Genomic DNA, 27,354 nt, shown 5'->3' on the forward strand with positions numbered 1-27,354 from the left:
GGATCGCACAGAGTTGGGCACGACTGAAGCGGCTTAGCATGCGTGCGTGCATTTGGAGAAGGAAATGGCAACCCACTCCAGTGTTCTTGCCTGGAGAATCCCAGGGACGGAGGATCCTGGTGGGCTGCTGTCTGTGGGGTTGCACAGGGTCGGACACGACTGAAGCGACTTAGCACCAGCAGAGGAAGACTTGCAAACTCCCCCTTCAGGCTCAGACTCTCCAGGGATGGGATAGAGAACCGAGGTCACCAAGGTCACGGGAGCACGTTTGCTGAAAGACATCGCCCCATCACTCAGGGGCTGCTTCTGGTTCTGTCCCTGCTCTGTGTGAGGTCCAGCATCTGCCTCCTTTAAGCCCCCCCACCCCAGGGGACCTCAGGTGACCTGGGCAGGGAGAGGAGGAAGTGATTTGCGTGAGGCCCCTCCTCCTGATGGGCTGGAGGCATGAAAAGGCCCAGGACCCCACCTCCAGCCCAGGAGGCTGAGAAGGCCACGTCCTGGGAGGGACCGCACCATGGCCTGGACGGTACTTCTGTTCAGGCTCCTTGCTGGCTTACGGCTCAGGTCAGGGGCCGGGACTCTGCATCCTTGGGCCACCTCCACGCAGGGTCTGAGGGCTCTTGTCTCCATAACAAACCCTGTCTCTCTCCTGTTCCTTTTAGGGGTGGATGCTCAGACTGTGGTCCAAGAGCCAGCACTGTCAGTGTCTCCAGGAGGGATGGTCACCCTCACCTGTGGCCTCAGCTCTGGGTCAGTCACTACCAGTAACTACCCCAGCTGGTTCCAGCAGACCCCAGTCCAGGCTCCCTGAATGCTTATCTACAGCACAAACAGCTGATATCCTGGAGTTGCTGCTCACTTCTCTGGCTCCATCTCTGGGAACAAAGCCACCCTCACCATCACAGGGTCCCTGTCCGAACACGAAGCCGACTATTACTGTGGCCTGGGAGCTAGTAGTTACAATGGCAGACTGATGGAAGCCCATGGGGAAGTGCTACCAAAACCCGCCCTTGTGCTCAGAGGGCTCAGCCCTTAGTGGCAGGAGAGGCAGAGAGAGTTGGGACAGGTCAGGATCCCCGTGGGGAGGGAGGCGCTGGGCCCCGTCTCCTGTCCACTGCTTCATGGCCCCGTGTCTCCTCCCAGCTCTCCCCGGGTGTGTCCCTCTGTCCAGAGGACCCCTCTCTGCCCATGTTGTTGGGAAGGAGGCTTAGCTCCACAGCGAGACTCAGACCCCCATCACTTCCAATAGGACTCTTATCATTCAAATCTCACTAAGAGATGTCCAGCATCATGAACGTTAGCTTGCAGATAAATTAATATTCCATTTACCCGAAGGGGCACCACCAGTGAAATTTTCTAGAAATGCAGTTTCCAATTAGAGCTCCTGAATCACAACTTTTGTTGGTGGCAGAAATCTGTGGTTAACAAGAAACTGCCCCCTCTCCCCAAATATTTAGGAACATCAAAATTCCAGATGTATGTCTTTGTCTGTATTGTGAAATAACCCCTGAGAATTGTCTTACAATTCAGCCCAGTCATGTTAATTCCCCATGACACATTCACTCCCAGTTTTTGGATTTTGATAAATCCAAAACCCCAGAAACGCAATTCACATATGAAGCCATGGGGAAAACTGTGTCTTTATTAAACATAAGACTGGAAGTTGGGAGGAATTTTCCCAAACCTGTGCTGTCTAAGGACACACCTCGAGGCTCATGGGAGGACTTATGCTCCTGGAAGAACTGTATTTAGAAATGGCTCCAAAAATCCCCACACTCTCCGCTGACTCCCTGGGTGCCCGGATGCCAGGTCATGGCTGGGCTCCTCAGCAGGTGGAACGCCCCCAGGCCCTGCCCCCATAAACAGTGCGCGGGGAGATGGAGCAGCAACAAGGGAAGACTGAGTGAGGGGGAAAGCAGGCTCGTGTCCACCCCTGTCCCCTCTGCTGGTGACTGTGGGGCCAGGAAGACCTGGGCCTTGACCCCACCTGGGTCATCAGTGCCGAATGTGAGATGGGGGCTGGTGGTTGGCACTGCGATCACCCCCTCCCTCCCTGGGGTCCCCAAGTCCTCGGAGTCCAGGGAGGTGAGCATCTCACTCTGCAGCACGGCAGCGCCCTCAGCCTGGCTCCCCTCCCTGAGGGCAGCGGCCCAACGAGGACTGGTCTCAAACCCTGGGTGGAAGGAGCTGCTGGCAGGAGTTGCCCCAGGTGCCCAGGTCAGTCAGACACAGAGTAATGGGTCAGGGCACCCGTTGCTGAGTCAGTGGGCAGAGGATACACACCCCTCACTGATGGGCTATTAGTTGGGAGATAAAAGGGCAGCTGGAGGAAGCACAAGCTGGAATCAAGATTGCCAGGAGAAATATCAATAACCTCAGATATGCAGATGACACCACCCTTATGGCAGAAAAGTGAAGAGGCACTAAAAGCCTCTTGATGAAAGTGAAAGAGAAGAGTGAAAATGTTGGCTTAAAGCTCAACATTCAGAAAACTAAGATCATGGATTCTGGTCCCATCACTTCATGGTAAATAGATGGAGAAACAGTGGAAACAGTGGCTGATTTTATTTTTCTGGGCTCCAACATCACTGTAGATTGTGATTGCAGCCATGACATTAAAAGACGCTTAGTCCTTGGAAGGAAAGTTATGACCACCCTAGACAGCATATTGAAACGCAGAGTTATTATTTTGTCAACAAAGGTCTGTCTAGTCAAGGCTATGGTTTTTCCAGAAGTCTTGTTTGGATGTGAGAGTTGGACTATAAAGAAATCTGAGCACTGAAGTATTGATGCTTTTGAACTGCGGTGTTGAAGAAGATTCTTGAGAGTCCCTTGGACTGCAAGGAGATCCAACCAATCCGTTCCAAAGGAGATCAGTCCTGGGTGTTCATTGGAAGGACTGATGTTGAAGCTGAAACTCCAAAACTTTGGCCACCTGATGCGAAGAGAGGACTCATTTGAAAAGACCCTGATGCTGGGAAAGCTTGAGGACAGGAGGAGAAGGGGACGACAGAGGATGAGATGGTTGGATGGCATCACCGACTCAATGGACATGGGTTTTGGTGGACTCCGGGAGTTGGTGATGGACAGGGAGGCCTGGCGAGCTGCGGTCCATGCGGTCACAGAAAATCGAACACGACTGAGCGACTGAACTGAACTAACAGAAGTGCAGCTCCTTCCTTCCTCACATTTTCCCACCGTGGACATTCCCCGAGTGCGTCACCAGGGGGCGCTGTGCACGCCCTCAGAACTGGCGGAACCTGAACACACCAGATGGTCCCCTGACCTGGGCTTGTCCCCGGATCACTGGACTGGGTTGGGGGTCTCAGCAGGTGCTTCCTCTCAGGAGACAGACTTAGAGCTCCGACCCCTCAAGCTCTGGGAATGAAGCTTCAAACAGGACTGAGGACCCACAATTAGAGGGCGTCCTGTTCAGGGTCATCAGACTCTACCCCCTTTCCCAGGAGCAGAGAGGGGAGGAGCCCCCAGAGCAGAGCCCCCTGCATCCCTCAGCTCCCCCTGCTTCCCCTAGCTCCTCAACTCTTTCCTCAGGTCTCCTCCCCTCCCTTACGATTCAAGACTTTGCTACCCAATCCCGGGCTCCCCTTTATTATACAACCCGCTCATGAGATGTCCTCGAGACGCCCTCTCAGTCCTGACCCCTTAAACAGCCTGGACGCCATGGACAGACTTGTGCTGAAGGGTCTGAGGGGAGGCCACAGATAGCCCTGAGGTCATGGGGGACACAATGGTGGATTTTGGCCGTAAGGAAGGGACAGTGCACAGAGCAGGGAGCAGGATCTGTCCCTGAGGGGCTCTGATCAGCAGGTCATAGGATGTGTATCTGGGCTGGACACCAGGGCGCTCGGGGGTCATTCTTGAGGGTTGGTGGGTGAGAGCTGGGCCCAGTGTCCTGGCACTGCATGGTGGCTTCAGCTCAGGGTTCCCAGCTGTGACCTCCAACACCTGAGGCCCACACAGCCACACTCCTGCCCACCCCCTGGGCACCCTCAGACACAGGGACCTGATCCAGAGCCCAGGGAGGGGTCCGACAGCTGCAGGGTAGAGTGGGGGGGGGGGAATGGTGCTGTTATTTGCATGAAAGAATCCTCCCCCTCTCAGAGTATGAAGAGGGGAAGGAGCGGTGTGGGGACGCTCTGCTCAGCTGTGGGGCCACAGAAAGCAGGACGCCCTGACCATGTCCACCATGGCCTGGTCCCCTCTGCTCCTCACCCTGGTCGCTCTCTGCACAGGTGACTGGATGGGGGGACAGTGGAAGGGCCCTGAGAAGACGCATGTCCATTCTCCCTCCTCTCCTTCCTGAAGCCCACAGTCACCATCTCTGTCTCTCCCCCTTCCAGGATCCTGGGCCCAGGCGGCTGACTCAGCCGCCCTCTGTGTACGGGACTTTGGCTAGAGGATCACCATCTCTTGTACTAGAAACAGGAGAAACACTGGGATCATTACGTGAGCTGGAACCAACAGCTCCCAGGGTCTGCACCCACACTTCTGATGTATGAAAAAGGCAAACGACCCTCAGGGGTCCCAGCTCCAAGTCTGGCAAATCGGCCTCTCTGACCACTTCAGTTCAGGCTGAGGACGACACTGATTATTACTGTTTCTCCTGGGCTGACGGCTTGAAAGTTTCCTCAGTGCTTCAGGCCAGAGTGGAAAGAGACAAAATTCTGCTTCCCCCACAGCCATGGGGCTCCCAGGGCAAGGTGTTTGCCCCTCCCTTCCTGGAGTCCCTGAGAGCACAGAACCCAGGGGACTGAGTGTCCCCTGACTCAGCACAGCTGCCCCCTCAGCTCGACTCCCCTCCCCAGGGAAGCATCTCACAAGGGGTGGTCACACACCCCCTGGATGAAGGAGCTGCTGACAGCAATTGCCCCCGGTTCCCAGGTCGGAGTCAGCAGCACAGAGCAGGGGGGTCAGTGCCGCCCTTGCTGGGTCAGTGGGCAGTGAACGCACATCCCTGTCCTTCCGCCACAGAAGGATCTCCTGTTAAAGGCAAAGGAAATGGAACTCAAAGTTTCTTCAAGTAATTTCCACACACTCCAGGATCCATAAAAATTGTCACTTCGATCAAGAACCAGGAAACTAAATATTGAAGGGAGGTGAGACAGCATAGACATCAATGCTGAGATGCATCAGATGATGAAATCAGGTGACAGATATTTTTAGGGACAAATCATCAAATCTATCTGGTGAGCAAATACAAATACTCTTGGGTCCAAAGGAAAAGGATATAAATGGAAGGGAAAAAGAATCATGAAAACAAGATAATCAGAATAACCTGAAAATCCAATGGGTGAAAATAAAAAAGTTCCCTGTATAGTATCAAAGACATATAATATTTATTATTTAACTCATTTATTTGTTCATTGGTAAGGTATTTGGTTACTGGAAAAAAGGCAGCCCCACCTTCCTCACAAGGTTTCCCAGGTGTCACAAGGGGTAAAGAAGCCTCCTACCAATGCAAAAGACATAAGAGATGTGGGTTCTATCCGGGGTTGGCTAGATGCTCTGGAGCAAGAAACGGGAATCCATTGCATTGTTCTTGCCTGCAGAATCCCCTGGACAGAGGAGCCTGGTGGGCTCCAGTCCATGGGGTCCCAAGAGTCAGACAGGATTGAGAACTAAGCAACTGAGCAGCACCTTGCCCACCCTTTCAACACCATGAACGTTCCAGAGTTCGTCACGAGGGGGCGCTGTTTATCAGCTCAGAACTGGCAAAACCTAGACACAGCCACGTGGTCGCTTGACCTGGCCCTGCACCGGGCTCAGTGGCCCGAGTTGGGCGTGACAGCAGGTGCTTCCTCTCAGGGAACAAACTCTGAGCCGCGGCCCCCAGGCCTCCTCCTGGGAGTCAGGCTGCACATGGAGCCGAGCACCCAGAATTGGAGGGTGAAGGGGTGAGGTGGTCATCAGTCCCCACCCTCTTCTCAGAAACAGAGGAGGGGAGGAGCCCCTGGAGCCCACCCCCGGCAACCCTCCAGCTCTCCTCAGCCGGCTCCTGCTCCTCCTCATCTCTTTGCTAAGGGTTTCCCCTCCCACTCCCCTCATTCATGACTTTCCTCCCGATCCTGGGCCTCTCTCTTTCTACAGACCTACAGTGTTGACCTCCATGGTGATGACCCAGTTCATTCTATCAGAAGATCATGGACATGTTTCCAAATCTTCCTGAACTTTACACTCACTTCCTCGGCCCCTCCTTGAACCTCTCTAACCCTTCCTTCCCGAGAAGCCTCAGGGCTCTGGCTCTCAGGTGTGACCCCAGCTTTCCCCTCCGTGCTCCTCCCCAGGTTCCCCTTGTGTCCCAGGGGATTTTGAATCCCTCGTGTGGCTGATTTATCCCCTGAAACCTCACACTCTGTCCTGTGTGCCATCGAGTGAGGAATCAGGTGGGGAGAGAAACCCTGGTCCTGAGACTTGAGAAATGATTCCTGGCTGAGGAGTGCCTGTGCTCAGCTGCTGTGGGATTGATTTTATGCACAGTGAGCAGAGAAGCTGTTGGGGCCCCCGGCTGGGAAAGCAGACGCTCTCCTAGGGCTCTGCCCCCGGGGCGATCACTGCTGTTCCTACTGGACCATGTCTAAGTCAGGTTTGCTCCCTACGGTGACGTCTGAGTGTCCTGACAACAACGACCTGCTGTGTCGTGTTCTGTCCCTCATCTCAGATCTGAGACCCACCCATGGCTCTGATAACTCAGTCTGCCCTGTTTTCACAGATAGAACGTCCTGCTGCAATGTAAAAGTCCCTCGGTGGAGATGCCATACATGTCAGAAAGTCTTTACAATTATCTTGTTTAAAGAACACAGGCGACAAGGAAAATTATGTTTTAGAAATAGTACCATGGCAATGCAAAATTAAAAGAGAGCCAGAGTTGGACACAACTTCGTGATTTAACAACAACATCTTCTTCAGTTAAATTTAGGCATCTATTTTAAGTGATGACCTGAGACTTTTACTAATCCATGAACACATTTTGGTTCACTTAAAATCTCCAAGTCACACATCCACTGTGTAACACTCACATGCACTACAGGGTAAGGTACAGTTGGCTGTTGTTTCCCATCCAGACACAGCCTGAAGGGTGCAATTTCAAAACCACTTTGGGGAAAGTTGCCTCTTAAGAGCTCTGATCCCCAGGTCAGGATGTGTGTTTGTGCCAGGACACCAGGGGGCGATCGGAGGCCTTTCCTGAGTGTCTGGACCTGTGAGAGCAGAGACCAGTCCCCTGGTCCTTCCTGGTTTTTTCTGCTCAGGGTTCCCGCTGTGACCTCCCACCCCCAAGCCCCACGCAACCCCACGTCTGACCACAACTGGCCTCCCTCAGGCACAGGAAGCTGACCCAGGTCCCAGAGGTCATCAGAGCATTGTGGGAGTTGGGGGGAGGACGGTCATTTGCATGGAAGGCCCCTCCCCCTCTCAGAGTATGAAGAGGGGAAGGAGCGGTGTGGGGACGCTCTGCTCAGCTGTGGGGCCACAGAAGGCAGGACGCCCTGACCGTGTCCACCATGGCCTGGTGCCCTCTTCTCCTCACCCTGGTCGCTCTCTGCACAGGTGACTGGATGGGGGGACAGGGGGAGGGTCTTGGGAAGACTCACGGGCCCTGCTCCCTGCTCTCATGATCGACCCCCGAGTCACCATCTCTGTCTCTCTCCCTTCCAGGATCCTGGGCTCAGGCTGTGCTGACTCAGCCATCCTCCGTGTCCGGGTCCCCAGGCCAGAGGGTCAGCATCACCTGCTCTGGAAGCAGCAGCAATGTTGGTTATGGTAATTATGTGGGCTGGTACCAACAGCTCCCAGGATCGGCCCCCAGAACCCTCATCTATGGTGCAACCAGTCGAGCCTCCGGGGTCCCCGACCGATTCTCCGGCTCCAGGTCTGGGAACACAGCCACCCTGACCATCAGTTCGCTGCAGGCTGAGGACGAGGGCGATTATTACTGTTCATCTGCTGACAGTAGTAGTTATGGTGGCACAGTGCTCCAGGCCAGGGGGGAAGTGAGACAAAAACCTGCTCTCCTCCAGACATGGGCCTCCCGGGGCTAAAATATCTCTGTCAAAGGAGACACTGTAGCAGCAGCTCTGAAATGGACATAAATCGTATTTCATTTCACACGGTGGGAACACGAATGTTTGGCCGTACTTCACAACTTACTGCCAAGGTTTTCACCGCAACGCCCTAGGCTGCTCTTCCCAGTCCTTCTAATCCACGTAAGACCATTTAGTGGAAAGCAAGTTTGTTCAAACCACCATGTTCAAACACTATCATTTTAATTTCTGATCTTGAGTAGTGTGTTTTCCTATTATTTTCAACTGATAATTTAGAAGAATCTCAACTTAATGGCTGTATTGTTAGCTGTCGTCTATAAGGTTGCAGGTATATGAATTCTACCCCTGGTTATTCTTGGTTTCTCTCACACAGGATAGCTAAGCCCCAAGTGCTGGTTGGTGTGGGTGTCCACACCGCAGCCCCGATGCCCTGGACTGTTGACACCATCAGTGGTGTGTCATGGTACGTGTGTGGGGAGACCCCTGTCCCTCCCAGTCCACAGGTGACGCTGTGGCTTCCCGCAACCTGAGCAGGGACATCACTGTTGCCGCTGTGCTGTATACTGGGACCAGCAGAAGCCAGCGAGGCCTCCTGAGTCCTCCTTGTCCTACCACTCAGACTCCAGGAAGAACCAGGCTCCGGGGTCCCCCGTGGGTTTTCTGGATCCAAAGGTGCCTCGGACAATGCAGGGCTCCTGCTCGTCTCTATGCTGGAGCCTGAGGACGAGGCTGACTCTGACCGTGCAGGCTGGTACAACAGGGCTTCTCACAGAGACACAGGCAGATGGAAACCGGGACGAGAACCTCAGCCTGTCAGGGGCTTGTTCTTAGAGAACTGTCAAATTTTAAATAAATCCCCCAGAATCAATTAATTCCTGAGATACGTTCTGGTTCATAATAAGTCTACTCCCAATTGTTCAGTCAGTTTTGCTGAAGTCTCAGAAAATGTAAACAGATTCTGATACCACTGAAGTGCACCCCGATCATCCGTGTGAACAAGAGAGCCGTGGAGCTGAGCTCCCTTCCCTGAGATCAGGAGCAGGAGGCTTTCCCAGATGTGCCTTCAGCAGAGTCTGTGGACGATCCCAGCAGGCGGATTGAACCACAGGGTGTGAACTTTGCTCCTGAATCATCAGAGCAGAGACCCTGAGGAGTGAGGGGCACTGCTGTTACATCACAGGATGCGGGGAACCCCGGGAGTGGTTCTCCTGACCCACACCTGCTGGCTGTGTCCTGCCCTCCCCTCCTCTCCTCTCCACCTCATCGGAGCATTTCCTATGTCATGGTTGGGGTGGTCTGTGGACTGTCAGGAGCAGGGGCTCCCCAGGATGTGCCCGTGTCCCTCTGCCTGTGATGCCCCTGATGAGCCCTGATCCGGGGGCACCGTCTCCTGCAGAATGAGCAGCAGGGATACGGGGATCACCATGGCAATGATGACAAGGGTTTCAGGCAAAGCCCAGCCTTTGTGACCAGGACAGAGGTGAGGGACACTTAGGGGTTCTGCCCTGTTCTCTGGGTCCTGGTAGGTCCCCACGCCCTCCTGGATCACTTTGGACCCCATCCTGATGAGCAGGCTGGTCGTCAGTGTCACACAGCTCACCACTAACCACAGCCACAAGGAATTCCTGTGTGATGGGGATGTCTGATGGAAGTTTGCCCTCTACCCCCGTGTGGGACCCATCCCTGCCCTGAGCCTGACGGTGACATCAGCAGTGCTGGGTTAGGTCTCTGCTGCCACTTGTGCTGTCAGTACCAGGCAGGCTCATATCCTTGTCCTGGTCCATTTTATGGGATTCATGACGTTGTCTCCTTTTCTCTCGGGTCTCCAAATCCAAGCAGAATGCCCATGTGCCCAGACACACAGGGTCCCTCACAGGTCCTGGGCAGGATGCCGAGGAAGCAGAAGTCCCGCATCTGTGCCCTGGAGCCCCAGGGGGCCTCTCCCACCCATGCACATCCCTCTCCTGCTGCAGGCTTTGTGCTCTGCCTGAACCCTGACCCCATGGAATCTGGGTGCCTCCCCTTCTCTGGACACTGCACCCTAGGAGCCCTTCTCTGCAGGTGAGGAAGACCGTCCCCGTTAGGACGCAGCTCTCAGACTCCTCACTGGCTCATTTTCTCCTCTTATCCCTCGTGACTTTCCCAGTTTTCCTTCCCTCATTCCATGTTTGACCTGATATTGGATCAATGTCACTATTTTGAACATAGACCTTATAAACCCGCTCTCATTAAATCTATGGAGTGTAACAAATGAAGGTCAACCATGTCCAATGAAGATCTGGTAACAGGTCATCAGGGTTTCTCAACCAGGAATGAAGGAGGAAACTGACAAGGATTACCATTTCTAGTCATAATCTTTTATATCAAGCATTGAATATAGAAATATAAAGCCATGGCGAGTGGCGGCTGCGCTGCAAGTGGCTGAGAGGAGATACCCCATGTCCAAGTCAGGAGCAGCGCCTGTGCTTCGCGGGAACAGCCCTGAATAGATACCCCACATCCAAGGTCAGAGAAGCCCCAGTCAGACGGGAGGCATGGTGCAGCTGTGAGGAGATAGCCCACATCCAAGGGCAAAGGAGAAGCCCCAGCAAGATGGTAGGAGGGGCGAATTTGCATTTAGAATCAAGCCCCGTTCCCACCAGAGACGCTCAGAGGCTCAAACAAACCTTGTCTGCACCAGGACCCAAGGACCCCACGGAGACTGAGGCAGAACTGTGTTTGAGCATCCCCTGTGGAGGGCCGGGTCGCAGAGGTCTGCCGCAGGGACAGGGCTCTGGGTGTGGCTGCGGCGTGAGTCCTCTAGGAGGAGGTCGCAGTAACCCCACCGAGGAGCTGCCGGTACTTATGGAACTTACACAGTGCTGGCTAACAGACTCCTGGAGGGCGCAACAGAAGCTTGTGCGCCGGGACCAGGAGGAGGGAGCAGTGACCCCACAGGAGACCGTCCCAGACTTGCCTGTGGGCGTCCGGGAGTCTCCAGCGAAGACGTGGGTCGGTGGTGGCCTGCGGCAGGGTTGGGGCACGGACTGTACTCAAAGACATGTAATACTTACTGTTGTTTAATTAATTCGTTCATGGCTGGAGTATTTCACGACCTGAGAACAGGCAGCCGCCCCTCCTTCCTCGTTATTTCCCCACCGTGGTCATTCCCCAAGCGCGTCACCAGGGGGCGCTGTGCACGTGCTCAGAACCGGCAAAGCCTGAACACACCAGGTGGGCCCCTGACTGGGCGAGTCCCCAGGCTCAGTGGCCCGAGTTGGACGTGACAGCAGGTGCTTCCTCTCCGGGGACAGACTCAGGGCCCTGAACCCCCAGGCCTCCTCCTGGGAGTGACGCTGTAAAGGGGGCCCATGAGTGAGTCCTGGAGGGTTTTGCACTCAGGTGGTAATCAGGCCCCACCCTCTTCCCCAGGAGCAGAGGAGGGGAGGAGCTCCCAATCCCGGCCCAGAGCACCCTTCAGCTCCCCTCAGTCTCCTCCGGCTCCTCCTCAGCGCTTCCCTAAGAGCCTCCGTTCCCTCCCCTCCACTCTGATTCATGGCTTTCCTCCCCAGTCCTGGGCTCCCTTCTTTCTACAGCCCTCCACCCCGTGACCTCCTCCAGCATGATCAAGTTCACTTTGTCAAAGGTCATGGACGTGTTTCCAGTCTTCCTGAATGGGACACTCACTTTCTCCTCCTCCCCTTGAACCTCTCCGACATCTCCCTTCTCCAGAAGCCTCAGGTCTCAGACTCTCAGGTGTGACCCCAGCTCACCCCCTTCCCCTCCTCCCTAGGTTCTACCTCATTTCCCAGGGCACCCATGAGTCCCTCCAGCAACTGATTCATTGTTGCAAACGGTCACACTCTGTCCTGTGAGCCCACCCAGAAACCCTGGGTCCTGAGGACCTGGGAGTGATTCCTGGCTGAGGTGCCTCTGTCCTCAGCTCCTGTGGGATTGATTTTATGCACTGTGAGCCCAGAGAGGTCCTGGGGGATCTTAGCTGGGAAACCAGACCCTGTTCTGGGTCTCTGCTCAGTGGTCACTGGGCCTAACAGCGGATCCTCTCTGTGTCCCAGGGGATCCTCAGGGCAGACCCAGCTCAGGCCACCCTCCCAGATATGATACTGAACCCTGGGGGACACACAGAACCCAGGGAGGTGTTTGGTAGGTCAGACGACAGGGGCACATTTGTCTGAGGGGCTCTTTCTCCTGGGGGTGGGGGGCTAACAGACCGGCAGTCGCAGCCTCAGCACAGCTCTGGGGCGGCCGGCCTCCCCTGCACTCCTGACCCCCTCCTTCACTGCAGAGGTCAGGACAGCCCTCAGCACCCTGACGCCCCCTTCCTCACCACTCCCACCACATGCAGGAAGCGTACCTCCCTGTCCTTCCTCAGGACATGAAGGGTGTCTGGGATTTCAGGGTCCCTCTTCCAGCCTGTGCTGACACAGCCGCCCTCTGCATCTGCCTCCCTGGGAGCCTCGGCCAAGCTCACCTGCACCCTGAGCTGCGGCTACAGCAGCTACTATGTGAACTGGCACCAGCAGGTCCCAGGGAGGGGCCCCCGTTTCCTGATGCGAGTGGGCACCAGTGGTGTTGCTGGATCCAAGGGGGATGGGATCTCTGACTGCTTCTCAGGCTTGGGCTCTGGCCTGGAGGGTCCCTGACCTTCCAGAACATCCAGGACGAAGACGAGGCTGACTACGTCTGTGGGGCAGGCCATGGCAGTGGGAGCAGCTTCGTGTAACCCACAGTGACACGGGCAGAGAAGTGAGACCAAAACCCCAGTGATGGCCCCTCCCCACTGCCCTCCCTTTGCCGGATCCAGAGATCGGTGGGCAACTACAGACGGACCTTGAGAGTGTCCACCTTTCCGAGTACATTCATAACTCAGCACCTATCACTGAGGGTCGTCTCCGTTTGCACGACCTTCCGGGTCTTATTTCACAGAAAATATTCCCTGGGTTGTAAAGTATAATCCAATCTAGACATCATTTCAATGAAATAAGTCATGCCATGAGATTCAAAGCTCTAAAATAGGATCCCTATATGCTTTGCTCTTTCAATGAGTACAGCATTCGGTTAGCTCAGCACTGGGGAAGTGAAAACACAAATCAACTCCTGTGACACTAGTCGGAATCAATTTCTCGAATGCACATGAGATTTGGAACATGAAACGTGTGTATGTACTAAAGAGTGTCCTGTGGAAGTGCTGATGTTAGGAAGTGTCTGGCGGGCTACAGTGTGTCGGGTCCCAGAGAATTGGAGACGACTTAGCGACTAAACAAGAAGAAGAATGTTACCCTTGTCAATGCAAAATTAAAATAGAACATATGATTTCCTTGAAAAACTTCATGCAGCTATTTTAAGTGCTGACCTTAGATTTTCGGTAACCATTTACATGTTCTGATTAATTTCAAATCTCAAAGTCACACATCTGCAGTGTAACACGCACACGCCGTGCAGGGCAAAGTCCAGCCAGCTGGTCTTTCCCAGGAGAACAGTCCCTGACTGTATCTTCTCAAGCCCACTCTTTGGGAGGGTTGATCCTAACAGCCATCACGTATCAGACTCCCTGGGAACAGAAGTTGCTCAGAACCCTTCAGAGTCTCATTAAACACTGCCAGGCCCATCACCAGCCCTGGTCCCTGCAGCCTGTGCCCTGTGCCTGCGGGAGAGACGCCCAGGATGGGTCCCCTCAGAAGACAGGACTTGAACACGGGGCCCAGTGTGTGGAAAGGCTCATTCACAGTAGAGACCCAAGTGTTTAGGAATTCAGGGTCACACCCCAGGCCTCCCCTCCTCCTGCCCTCTTCCTCAGGGCTGAGGGCACACACAGAGGAAGGAGGGCTCTGGCCACCAGGGAGGGGCCCCAAAGAGAAGGGACCCCTGTCCTGCACAGACAGGGACGGCCCTCCCTGGGAACAGAGTGGCCCTGATCTGATCCCGATCTGAGAGGAATTTATGTCCCAGACGCCCCCTCACCCCATCCCCGGAGCAGCCAAGAGAGAAGTGGAGACTCTCGTCATGAAGGGTCTGCGGAGAGCCCACAGTTGGCCCTGCGGTCACAAGGGGCCCGGAAGGGGCGCCTGACCTGAACCGAAGGCGGGGACAGAGCACAGAGCAGGGGCAGGCGCTGTCCCTGAGGGACCCTGGTCACCAGGTCAAAGGATGTGTGTCTGCGCCTGGACTCCGGGGGCGCGCAGGGGCTGCTCCTAACAGTCAGGGGTGAGAGCTGGGCCCAGCCCTGACTGCCCGGGGGCCTCTGCTCAGGGCGCCCAGCTGTGACCTCCCACCCTTGGGCGGCCCACAGCCTGCCCCTACCCACACCCTGGCTTCCCTCAGACACAGGGACCTGACCTAGGGCCCAGGGCTGGGTCAGGGAGCCGGGGGTTTGGGGGGGGCCAGGTGATTTGCATGAAAGGCCCCTCCCCCTCTCAGAGTATGAAGAGGGGAAGGAGCGGTGCTGTGGGGCCACAGAAGGCAGGACGCCCTGACCATGTCCACCATGGCCTGGTCCCCTCTGGTCCTCACCCTGGTCGCTCTCTGCACAGGTGATTGGATGCGGGGACAGGGGAAGGGCCCCGGGAAAACTCACGGGCCCTGTTCCCTGCTGTCGTGTCTGGACCCCAGAGTCACCATCTGTGTCTCTCCCCCTTCCAGGATCCTGTGCGCAGGCTGTGCTGACTCAGCCGCCCTCCATGTCCGGGTCCCCGGGTCAGAGGGTCACCATCTCCTGCACTGGGAGCAGCAACAACATCGGGCGTGGTTATGGTAGCTGGTACCAACTGATCCCAGGATCGGGCCCCAGAACCCTCATCAATGGTGCAACCAGTCGAGTCTCAGGGGTCCCCGACCGATTCTCCGGTTCCAGGTCTGGGAACACAGCCACCCTGACCATCAGTTCGCTGCAGGCTGAAGACGAGGTGGATTATTACTGGGCAGCTTATGACACTAGCAGCAATGATGGCACAGTGGTCCAGGCAGGGGGGAAGTGAGAGAAAAACCTGCTCTGCTCCAGACATGGGCCTCTCGGGGCTGAAGCATCTTCTGCCAATGCAGACTGTTCTGTTGTTTCTTTGATTTAAAACTGGGGTCTGAGCCCCACACCTGGAACTGGGTCCTGGAAATCTGTTCAGATCATCTTAATTCTGCCCCGACACCAAGGCATTTCTATGGCAACCACATAGTGTTTGATTATCTAAAATTGAGCACAAAGTCCTGAATGCCCGAGGCCCTGGGGTCAGAGTCCATGATGGTTCAGGTCAGAATCAGAGAAACAGAGTGGAGCTGGGTCTGATTCAGGAGGCATCATTGTCCAGTACATGTCCTGGTCCCAACAGCTCTCTGCATTGATGGTAGTAGTGGACCCTTGGGGATCCCAGCTCCGTGTCCTGGTCTCAAGGCTAGCGCTGGGGCTCCTTGGCCATCACAGGGCTGAGCTGAGGCCCAGGCTGCTGCTTAGTCATTCCGTGAAATGTGGACTCTTCCCGGACCAGGTACTGAACCCATGTCTCCACCATTGGCAACTAGAACCTTAAACACTGGACCACAAAGGAAGTCCTGTAAATTTCCCTTTTATGTGTTTTATGTATGAGTTGTATGTATAACACTTTAACTACTTCCTCAAAGAACCACAAATTTTTCATGTTTTTCAATGTTAAAAAAATATGTAGACAAAAAAATCAGTGGGAAGCAAGTAATTGCTGAAGTATGTTACATATGGTAAATAAGAATACATCGTGTCTTTTGGTGGAATAATTTCATGATAAAATGTTTTTTTTTTTTCCTAAGCATTTCAGCCTGTTTTTAAATCTTTTCTCTACTAGAGCCAGTGCTATACTTGTTCAGAGAAGTATCAATGTCATCCCCCTTTTCTGCAAGCTTTCTCTCACATGTTACCAGTAGGGGGAGCGCTGGGAGTGCCCTGGGGTCCCTGCTCAGCTGCTCAGTGAACACCCCTCACTCTAGGAGCTGGCCTAGGGGCCTGTGCTCCTGAGGGAACGCAGCGGTGCGTCCTCTCTGGCTGCAGAGACCCCTGAGCAGGGACCTATGTGGTCTCAGCATGGGCTTCCTCCCAGGGGCTCCCTAGTCTGGGCTGTGAGCTGAGCTCCACCACCAGGGCTCCAGGAGGGGCTGCGCGGGCCCTGGGGGGAGCCCTATTTGCTTGGCAGCCCCTCCTCCCGCAGAGGCTGGGGGAGAGTAGGAGGCTCCCTCTTCCAGCCTGTGCTGACTCAGCCCGCCTCCGTCTCTGCGTCTCCGGGAGCATCAGCCAGATTCTCCTGCACCCTGAGCAGTGGCTACAATATTGGTGATTTCTCCTTATCTTGGTTCCAGCAGAAGCCAGGAAGCCCTCCATGGTACCTCCTGAGGGTCAAGTCAGACTCCCATAAGAACCGAGGTTCTGGAGTCCCCAGCAGATTCTCTGGATCCAAACACGCCTCAGCCAACGCAGGGCTCCTGCTTGTCTCTGGGTTGCAGCCCGAGGCCGAGGCCGACTCTGTCTGTGCTGTGGGGCATGGCGGCACTAATGCTTACACGGCGCTTCAGACCAGGGAGAACGTGAGAGGAAAACCTCCACTCACGCCTGCTCGTGGCTCGGAGGAAGTCTAGTTCAGTGGGTGACTTCAATTGTCAGATGTTAGACAAGGAACTTATTTTCCTCCAACCGGCAGATTTGATAATATTCTATCTTTTGCTTCAATTCAGCTTTTAGATTGCTAAAATACTGTTATTCAATGCAGTTTTCTTGGACAAATATAGCTTGTTAAGATAAAAACCTTTCAGTGGAGACCATGGTTGAGCCCAGAAGAGGTGGTTTCGGGCCAGGCCCAAATCAGGGTCAAAGGGTCAATAAGACAGGCTTCTGTGAGTGTTTCACTTGGGATTTTGTGATATAAAAGTCAACATGCCAAAGTGAATTGTATTTTGTAGTTCAGTAATGAATCTCTAGTTTGTAAAAATAAAAACACTAACGTGTATGATGCAATCAATATAAAACTGCAGACAAATCTGAGGAAGATCAGAAGTCTGTGTGCTGAAAATGACAAGCATGCAAGAGAAACCACAGACACAGTGAGCAGGTACCCCAGGCTTTAGTTCCAAACACTGAGAGTCACTAAGCTACAGTCACTGAACAGAGCACAACAGTGGAACGCAGCTTGCTGCTGTTCAGCCACAAAGTCGTGTCTGACTCTGTGTGACCCCATGCACTGTACACGCCGGGCTTTCTGTCCCTCACCATCTCCTGGTGTTTGCCCAAGTTCAAGTCCATTGAGGCAGTGATGCCATCCAACCATCTCATCCTCTGTCATCCCTTTCTTCTCCTGCCCTCAGTCTTTCCCAGCATCAAGGTCTTTTCCAGTGAGTCGGCTGTTCGCATAGGTGGCCAAAGTATTGCAGCCTCAGCTTTAGCATTGTCCTTTCAGGAGTATTTAAGGTTGATTTCCTTAAAGATTGACTGCTTTGTTCTCCTTGCTGTCCAAGGGGCTCTCAAGAGTCTTCTCCAACACCACAGTATCGTTGTAAAGCAGCTATACTCCAATAATCAAAAGATAACAATCATTCCCAAATGGATCACAATTCTCCCTGCAAACACGGTCATCACCTGCCATGAAGCACAAGGGAGGAAGTTCTACCAAAGAAATAGAAACTATGAGAAAAGACATAGAGGAAAAAAGAGCCCTGGAACCATCCTCCTCTAGTCCCAGATAAGCTGATATGTCTGAGAAGGGGAGGTGCAGCAAGAGGTTCCTGAACTCCAGGAGCGAGGGAGTTCTGAGATTCCCCTGCAGTGGGCACCTGGGGTCACCTCTCCACCAAGAGTGCCTTTGTGACCCGCAACCTGTTGGTGAGAATTATCACTCGGGTGCTCTAACAGAAGAGGGTGTCAGTGTGATTTCAGGGATCCTGAAATTCAAGGTGGCATTCCAAGGCTTAAAATGGAACCACACCCGTAAACTCTGAATAGAGAAAACAAGGACCCCCACCAAACCCCCCACCAATCACACACACACTCATAGATTTTCTCCACAGCTGCTTTTCCTGGTCCCAGAAAGTGAAGATGCCCTGAAACATACAGGGTGCTGACAGCCTGGTCTAGTGGAGTTACGTGGAGTCATGCACGCATCGGGTGGGGGAATGTTTTTCCCAGACCTTCACTTCCATGTAAGTTTGGCAAGTCAATAATAGAAGTTAAAAAATATGTGAAAATAATTTGAAATGAAGAATTAATATGAGAATTAATTATGCTGAAAATCAATGAGAATGAATACAAAAATCTTCAAGTTCACAATTATTAAAAGTACTATAGAATTTTAAAATTATATAAATGAAACTCATTAGTGATGGTGCTTGCAGCCATGAAATTAAAAGACGCTTACTCCTTGGAAGGAAATTTATGACCAACCTAGATAGCATATTAAAAAACAAAGACATTACTTTGCTAACAAAGGTCCATCTAGTCAAGGCTATGGTTGTTCCAGTGGTCATGTATGGATGTGAGAGTTGGACTGTGAAGAAAGCTGAGCACAGACGAATTGATTGTTCTTAACTGTGGTATTGGAGAAGACTCCTGAGAGTTCCTTGGACTGCAAGGAGATCCAACCCGTCCATCCTAAAGGAGATCAGTCCTGGGTGTTCATTGGAAGGACTGATGCTGAAGCTGAAACTCCAGTCTGTTGGCTACCTGATGTGAAGAGCTGACTCACTGAAAGAGACCGTGGTGCTTGGAAGGATTGAGGGCAGGAGGAGAAGGGGACGACAGAGGATGAGATGGCTGGATGGCATCACCAACTGGATGGACATGAGTTTGGGTAAACTCCGGGAGATGGTTGATGGACAGGGAGGCCTGGAGTGCTGTGGTTCAAGGGGTCACAAAGAGTCGGACACGACTGAGGGACTGAACTGAACTGAACAGTAGTTCACAGTGTGTGTTACAGATGTACAGAACAGAATTTTGGACTCTGTGGGAGAAGGCGAGGGTGGGATGTTTTGGGAGAACAGCATCGAAACATATATATTATCAAGTGTGAAACAGATCACCAGCCCAGGTTGGATGCATGAGACAAGTGCTCAGGGCTGGTGCACTGGGAAGACCCAGGGGGATGGGGTGGGGAGGGAGGATGGAGGGGGGATCAGGATGGGGAATGCATGTAAGTCCATGGCTGATTCATGTCAATGTATGGCAAAAACAATTACAATATTGTAAAGTAGTTAGCCTCCAACTAATAAAAACAATTTAAAAAAAAGTGTTTGTTAATCTGTTTCTAGCTGTAAAATTAAAAGCATAAACTTTGACCATGTTTGTATGGCAACGATAAACTTTCAGTAGAAATACAAAAGAAAATTTGAACAGGAGTGAAATATTTTCTTCCAGGAAGGCACTGAGTAGCCAGATAGTGCAAGCCCTTCATGATTTATAGTGCTGCTTCCTTATACCTGCTTTCCCTTGAGAAGCAGGAGGGGGTATGAGCAGAGGGTACGGGGCAGAGCCCTAGATGTCAGAAGGAAGGATGCTGGTTCCTGACACCACAGAAGGGTCACTCTGCCTGCTCAGAGTCAGGCTCTGCAGCAGTGACGTGCCACCTGTCCCCTCCCCGCTGAGCACAGAGTCCTGAGCACAGTCTGCGCTGCGTCAGCCGGGCCCATTGTCCAGTTCAGTGCTCAGGTCCTCCAGTCTTGGAAAGAGCAGCAGAGCTGGCGGTGTGAGGTGTCTGGGAACCAACAGGTCCCAGCCAGACACCCCAAACCATGATGCCTGCTGGTCCCCAACCCTCAGGATCCGGGATCGGTCTTTTGGCTCCAGATATGGTCACTCAGGTTCCTTGACGACTGTGGGCTCCTGTCCTTGGATGAAAGATGAGGATGGGGGTGATCATGATCCGGGCACCTGGACACAGGTGGTGCCCCCACAATCAGCTTCTCTTCTGCATCCTGGGAGCTGGGAGCAGAGTTAGCCTCATCAGAATGGCAGCTTCTGATTCCCAAGCCAATAGGGAGTGAACAGGTGGCAAATGTTTTATTTAACTTACATAGGAAAGAGGAGACCAGGAACTACTACAATGGGGTCACGGAGTATAAAAACAAAATGCTTATAGTTCACTGGGAAAGCCCCTCAAAGCAATCTGCGTGTGCCTGTGTGCGTGTGTAAGGCACTGCTTCATTTCTAACGACGGAGAAAGCACCCGCGTCCTGCACAGTCAGGAGGCTGCATCCACGGGGTCATCACTGTCCTGACCTGACCCTAATTTAAAGGAATACGTGTGCCCGACGTCTCCTCAGTCCTGACCCTGAGCTGTGAGGGCGCCGTGTACAGACTCACCCTGAGGGTCTGAGGGGAGCCCACAGACGGCCCTGAGGCCACAGGGGACACAGAACGGAAGCCCGGCCAGAAGGCAAGAATGGGACAGAGCACAGAGCAGGGCCAGGGTCTGCCCTGAGGGCTCTGGTCACCAGGTCGCAGGATGTGTGCCTGGGCCTGGACACCAGGGGGCGCGCGGGGGCCGATCCTGAGGGTGGTTGGGGGATGGGCGCTGGGACCCTGGCGCTGCCTGGTGGCCTCTGCTCCTGGCTCCCAGTGTGACCTCCCACCCCGGGGCCCCCACAGCCCCGCCCCAGTGAACCCACTGGCCACCCTCAGGCACAGGGGCCTGACCCAGGGCTCAGGGAGGCATCAGAAAATTGTTTGGGGAAGGGGGTTCATTTGCATGAAAGGACCCTCCCCTCTCAGAGTATGAGGAGGGGAAGGAGCGGTGCTGTGGGGCCACAGAAGGCAGGACGCCATGACCATGTCCACCATATCCTGGTCCCCTCTGCTCCTCACCCTGGTCGCTCTCTGCACAGGTGACTGGATGGAGGAACAGGGGAAGGGCCCTGGGAAAACACACGTCCCTCTCCCTCCTCTCCTTCCTGAAGCCCACAGTCACCATCTCTCTCTCTCTCTCCCCCTTCCAAGATCGTGGGCCCAGACTGTGCTCACTCAGCCGCCCTCTGTGTCCAGGACTTTGGGACAGAGGGTCACCATCTCTAGTACTGGAAACAGGAGCAACACTGGGGGTAATTACGTCAGCTGGAACCAACAGCTCCCAGGATTCTCCCCCACACATCTGATCTATGAAAACAGCAAACAACCCTCAGGGGTCCCAAACTGATTCTCTGGCTCCAAGTCTAGCAAGTCGGCCTCTCTGACCACTTCAGTTCAGGCTGAGAACGACACTGATTATTACTGTTTCTCATGGGCTGATGGCTTGAACGTTTTCTCAGTTCTTCAGGGCAGAGTGGAAAGAGACAAAATTCTCCTTCCCCCACAGCCATGGGGCTCCCAGGGCAAGGTGTTTGCCCCTCCCTTTCTGGAGTCCCTGAGACCACGGAACCCAGGGGACTGAGTGTCCCCTGACTCAGCACAGCTGCCCCCTCAGCTCGACTCCCCTCCCCAGGGCAGCATCTCACAAGTGGTGATCACACACCCCCTGGATGAAGGAGCTGCTGACAGCAGTTGCCCCCGGTTCCCAGGTCGGAGTCAGCAGCACAGAGCAGGGGGGTCAGTGCCGCCCTTGCTGGGTCACTGGGCAGTGAACGCACATCCCTGACCTTCCGCCACAGAAGGATCTCCTGTTAAAGGAAAAGGAAATGGAATTCAGAGTTTCTTCAAGTAATTTCCACACAGTCCAAGATCCAGTAAAAATTGTCACTTCGATCAAGAACCAGGAAACTAAATATTGAAGGGTGGTGAGACAGCATAAACTGCAATGCTGAGATGCCTCACATGATGAAATTAAGTGATAGATATTTTTAGGGACAAATCATCAAATCTATCTGGTGAGCAAATACAAAAACTCTTGGGTCCAAAGGAAAAGGATATAAATGGAAGGGAAAAAAAGAAATCAGGAGAACAAGCTTGTTAGAATAACCTGAAAATACAATGGGTGAAAATTTAAAAGTTCTCTGTATAGTATCAAAGATATGTAATATTTATTATTTAATTCATTTATCTGTTCATTGGTAATGTATTTGGTGAGGGGAAAAAAGGCTGCCCCTCCATCATCACAAGGCATCCTAGGTGTCACTAGTGGTAAGGAACCGCCTACCAATGCAAAAGACATAAGAGATGTGGGTTCTATCCCTGGGTTGGGAAGATCCTCTGGAGCAAGAAACGGTAACCCAATTCAGTGTTCTTGCCTGGAGAATCCCATGGACAGAGAAGCCTGGCGGGAGACAGTCCATGGGGTCCCAAGAGTCAGACAGGATTGAGAACCAAGCAACTGAGCAGCACCTTGCTCACACTTTCAACACCATGAACATTGCAGAGTTCATCACAGGGGCGCTGTTTATCAGCTCAGAACTGGCAAAATCTCAACACACCAACGTGGTCCCTTGACTTGACCCTGCAAGGGGCTCAGTGGCCTGAGTTGGACGTGACAGCAGGTGCTTCCTCTCAGGGGACGAACTCTGAGCCGCAGCCCCCAGGCCTCCTCCTGGGAGTGATGCTGCACATGGAGACGAGCACCCAGAATTGGAGGGTGAAGGGGTGAGGTGGTCATCAGTCCCCACCCTCTTCTCAGAAACAGAGGAGGGGAGGAGCCCCCGGAGCCCACCCCTGCACCCCTCCAGCTCTCCTCAGCCTGCTCCTGCTCCTCCTCATCTCTTTGCTAAGAGCCTGCCCTCCTGCTCCCCTCATTCATGACTTTCCTCCCGATCCTGGGCCTCTCTCTTTCTACAGACCTACAGTGTTGACCTCCATGGTGATGACCCAGTTCACTCTATCAGATGATCCTGGACATTTTTCCAAATCTTCCTGAACTTTACACTCTCTTCCTCGGCCCCTCCTTGAACCTCTCTAACCCTTCCTTCCTGAGAAGCCTCAGGGCTCTGGCTCTCAGGTGTGACCCCAGCATTCCCCTCCATGCTCCTCCCCAGGTTCCCCTTGTGTCCCAGGGGATTTTGAATCCCTTGTGTGGCTGATTTATCCACCGAAACCTCACACACTGTCCTGTGTGCCATCGAGTGAGGAATCAGGTGGGGAGAGACCCCTGGTCCTGAGACCTGGGAAATGATTCCTGGCTGAGGAGTGCCTGTGCTCAGCTGCTGTGGGATTGATTTTATGCACCGTGAGCAGAGACGCTGTTGGGGCCCTCTGCTGGGAAAGCAGAGGCTCTCCTGGGGCTCTGCCCCCGGGGCGATCACTGCTGTTCCTACTGGACCATGTCTAAGTCAGCTTTGCTCCCTATTGTCACGTCTGAGTATCCTGACAACAATGACCTGCGGTGTCATGTCCTGTCCCTCATCTCAGATCTGAGACCCACCCATGGCTCTGATAACTCAGTCTGCCCTGTTTTCACAGATAGAACGTCCGGCTACGATGTAAAAATCCCTCAGTGGAGATGCCATATGTGTCAGAAAGTCTTGAAAATTATCTTATTTAAAGAACACAGGCTACAAGGAAAATTATGTTTTAGAAATAGTACCATGGCAATGTAAAATTAAAACAGAAGCAGAGTTGGACACAACTTAGTGATTTAACAACAACATCTTCAGTTAAATTTAGGCATCTATTTTAAGTGATGACCTTAGAATTTTACTAACCCATGAACACATTTTGGTTCATTTAAAGTCTCAAAGTCACACATCCACTGTGTAACACTCACATGAACTACAGGGTAAGGTACAGTTGGCTGTTGTTTCCCATCCAGACACAGCCTGAAGGGTGTAATTTCAAAACCACTTTGGGGGAAGTTGACTCTTTTTTTTTTCATTTATTTTTATTAGGTGGAGGCTAATTACTTTACAATATTGTAGTGGTTCTTGCCATACATTGACATGAATCAGCCATGGATTTACATGTGTTCCCCATCTGAAACCCCCTCCCACATCATCCCTCCCCATCCCATCCCTCTGGGTCATCCCAGTGCACCAGCCCCGAGCACTTGTCTCATGCATCCAACCTGGCCTGGCGATCTGTTTCACACTTGATAATATACATGTTTTGATGCTGTTCTCTCAGATCATCCCACCCTCGCCTTCTCCCGTAGAGTGCAGAAGTCTGTTCTATACATCTGTGTGTCTTTTTCTGTCTTGCATATAGCGTAATCGTTGCCATCTTTCTATATTCCATATATATGCGTTGGTATCTGTATTGGTGTTTATCTTTCTGGCTTACATCACTCTGTATAATGGGCTCCAGTTTTATCCATCTCATTAGAACTGATTCAAATGTATTCTTTTTAATGGGTGAGTAATATTCCATTGTGTCTATGTACCATGGCTTTCTTATCCATTCGTCTGCTGATGGACATCTAGGTTGCTTCCATGTCCTAGCTATTATAAACAGTGCTGCGATGAACATTGGGGTGCACGTGTCTCTTTCAGATCTGGTTTCCTCAGTGTGTATGCCCAGGAGTGGGATTGCTGGGTCATATGGCAGTTCTATTTCCAGTTTTTTTAAGGATTCTCCACACTGTTCTCCATAGTGGCTGTACTAGTTTGAATTCCCACCAACAGTGTAAGAGGGTTAACTTTTCTCCACATCGTCTCCAGCATTAATTGCTTGTAGAATTTTGGACACCAGCCATTCTGACTGGCGTGTAATGGTACCTCATTGTGGTTTTGATTTGCATTTCTCTGATAATGAGTGATGTTGAGCATCTTTTCATGTGTTTGTTAGCCATCTGTATGTCATCTTTGGAGAAATGTCTGTTTAGATCTTTGGCCCATTTTTTGATTGATTGGTTCATTTATTTTTCTGGAATTGAGCTGCAGGTGTTGTTTATATATTTTTGAGATTAATCCTTTGTCTGTTTCTTCATTTGCTATTATTTTGTCCCTTTCTGAAGGCTGTCTTTTCACCTTGCTTATAGTTTCCTATGTTGTGCAAAAGCTTTTAAGTTTCATTAGGTCCCATTTGTTTATTTTTGCTTTTATTTCCAGCATTCTGGGAGGTGGGTCATAGATGATCTTGCCATGATTTATGTCGGAGAGTGTTTTGCCTATGTTCTCCTCTAGGAGTTTTATAGTTTCTGGTCTTACATTTAGACCTTTAATCCATTCTGCTTTTATTTTTTGTGTGTGCTGTTAGAAAGTGTTCTCGTTTCATTCTTTTACAAGTGGTTGACCAGTTTTCCCAGCACCACTTGTTAAAGAGGTTGTCTTTTTTCCATTGTATATTCTTGCCTCCTTTGTCGAAGATAAGGTGTCCATAGGTACGTGGGTTTATCTCTGGGCTTTCTATATTGTTCCATTGATCTATAGTTCTGTCTTTGTGCCAGTACCATACTGTCTTGATGACCGTGGCTTTGTAGTAGAGCCTGAAGTCAGCAGGTTGATTCCTCCAATTCCATTCTTCTTTCTCAAGATTGTTTTTGCTATTCAAGGTTTTTTGTATTTATACAAAATGTGAAATTATTTGTTCCAGTTCGGTGAAGAATACCGTTGGTAGCTTGATAGGGATTTCATTGAATCTATAGATTGTTTTGGGTAGTATACTCATTTTCACAATATTGACTCTTCCAATCCATGAACACGGTAAATTTCTCCATCTATTTGTGTTCTGTTTGATTTCTTTCATCAGTGTTTTATAGTTTTCTATGTATAGGTCTTTTGTTTCTTTAGGTAGATATACTCCTACGTATGTTATTCTTTTTGTTGCAGTGGTGAATGGTATTGTTTCCTTAATTTCCCTTTCTGTTTTCTCATCATTAGTGTATAGGAATGCAAGGGATTTCTGTGTGTTAATTTTATATCCTGCAACTTTACTACATTCATTGATTAGCTCTAGTAATTTTCTGGTAGAGTCTTTAGGGTTTTCTATGTAGAGGATCAGACTCTTTATAGCTCTGATCACCAGGTCAAGATGTGTGTTTGTGCCAGGACACCAGGGGGCGATCGGAGGCCTGTCCTGAGTGTCTGGACCTGTGAGAGCAGAGACCAGTCCCCTGGTACTTCATGGTGCTTTCTGCTCATGCTTCCCAGCTGTGACTTCCCACCTCCAAGCCCAACGCAACCCCATGTCTGACCACTAGTGGCCTCCCTCAGGCACAGGAAGCTGACTCAGGTCCCAGAGGTCATCAGAGCCTTGTGGGAGTTGGGGGAGAGGACGGTCATTTGCATGAAAGGCCCCTCCCCCTGTCAGACTATGAAGAGGGGAAGGAGCGGTGTGGGGACGCTCTGCTCAGCTGTGGAGCCACAGAAGGCAGAACGCCCTGACCATGTCCACCATGGCCTGGTACCCTCTTCTCCTCACCCTGGTCACTCTGTGCACAGGTGACTGGATGGGGGTACAGGGGAAGGGTCTTGGGAAGACTCACAGGCCCTGCTCCCTGCTCCTGTGCCTGGACCACCAAGTCACCATCTCTGTCTCTCCCTTCCAGGATCCTGGGCTCAGGCTGTGCTGACTCAGCCATCCTCCATGTCTGGGTCCCCAGGCCAGAGGGTCACCATCACCTGCTCTGGAAGCAGCAGCAACGTTGGTTATGGTAATTATGTGGGCTGGTTCCAACAGCTCCCTGGATCAGCCCCCAGACAGCTCATCTATGGTGCAACCAGTCGAGTCTCGGGGGTCCCCGACCGATTCTCCGGCTCCAAGTCTGGGAACACAGCCACCCTGACCATCAGTTCGCTCCAGGCTGAGGACGAGGGGGATTATTACTGCAGATCTTATGACAGTAGTAGCAGTAATGGCACAGTGCTCCAGGCCAGGGGGAAGTGAGACAAAAACCTGCTCTCCCCCAAGTCATGGGTCCCGGGGCTGAACCATCCTCTGCCAAAGTAGCAATTTGTTTGGTTTGTTTGGTCTAAAAGTGGGATCTGAGCCCCACGCCGGGAACTTGCTCCAGGAAATCTATTCAGATCTCCTTCATTCGGCAGCTCCCCCACCCCACTCCCCGCCCAGGGCTTTTCCTTGGAAACCACATACTATCTGATTTTTTGAACTGAGCAGAAATCCCTAGATCCCAGGGGCAGATGCCCTGGGGACAGAGTTCCGGACAAGTCAGGTCAGAACCAGAGAAATGGATTCCAGCGGTGTCTGAGTCGGGACACATCTGAGTGTCCAGTTTACGTCCTGGTCCCAAAGACTCTCCTCCTGTCTAATGCTAGTAGTGGACGCTCAGGAGTCCCTGCTTGGTTCATTGGTCTCAAGGCTGGAGTTCAGGCTTCTTGGCCATCACTGGGCTCAGCTGAGGCCCATGATGCTGCTACCTCTCCTGGGACAGCCTCTCAGGCTCACAGGTGACTTCAGACCACTGGGGAGGGGGCTGCCCACCCTGAAATCGCAGCCTCAGCAGGCACATGGGATCTGTGAGCACCGCATGTCACCACGCCGGTG

General features: G+C 52.4%; 3 gene segments (V, D, J or C); all 3 read left to right on the forward strand.

Annotated features, from left to right (window-relative positions):
* The first annotated feature begins 4,173 nt into the window (after positions 1–4,173).
* LOC122420422 lies at positions 4,174–8,072 on the forward strand. The segment is given in 2 exon segments: positions 4,174–4,253; positions 7,675–8,072. Coding segments are annotated over 2 exon segments (438 nt in total).
* Positions 8,073–14,521: 6,449 nt separating this feature from the next.
* Positions 14,522–15,658, forward strand: LOC122420460. The segment is given in 2 exon segments: positions 14,522–14,590; positions 14,700–15,658. Coding segments are annotated over 2 exon segments (390 nt in total).
* A 10,536-nt stretch (positions 15,659–26,194) lies between these two features.
* LOC122427412 lies at positions 26,195–26,825 on the forward strand. The segment is given in 3 exon segments: positions 26,195–26,291; positions 26,399–26,701; positions 26,800–26,825. Coding segments are annotated over 3 exon segments (384 nt in total).
* The last annotated feature ends 529 nt before the right edge of the window (positions 26,826–27,354 follow it).

This window comes from Cervus canadensis, chromosome 1, assembly GCF_019320065.1.
Source record: "Cervus canadensis isolate Bull #8, Minnesota chromosome 1, ASM1932006v1, whole genome shotgun sequence".
Lineage (NCBI taxonomy): Eukaryota > Metazoa > Chordata > Mammalia > Artiodactyla > Cervidae > Cervus > Cervus canadensis.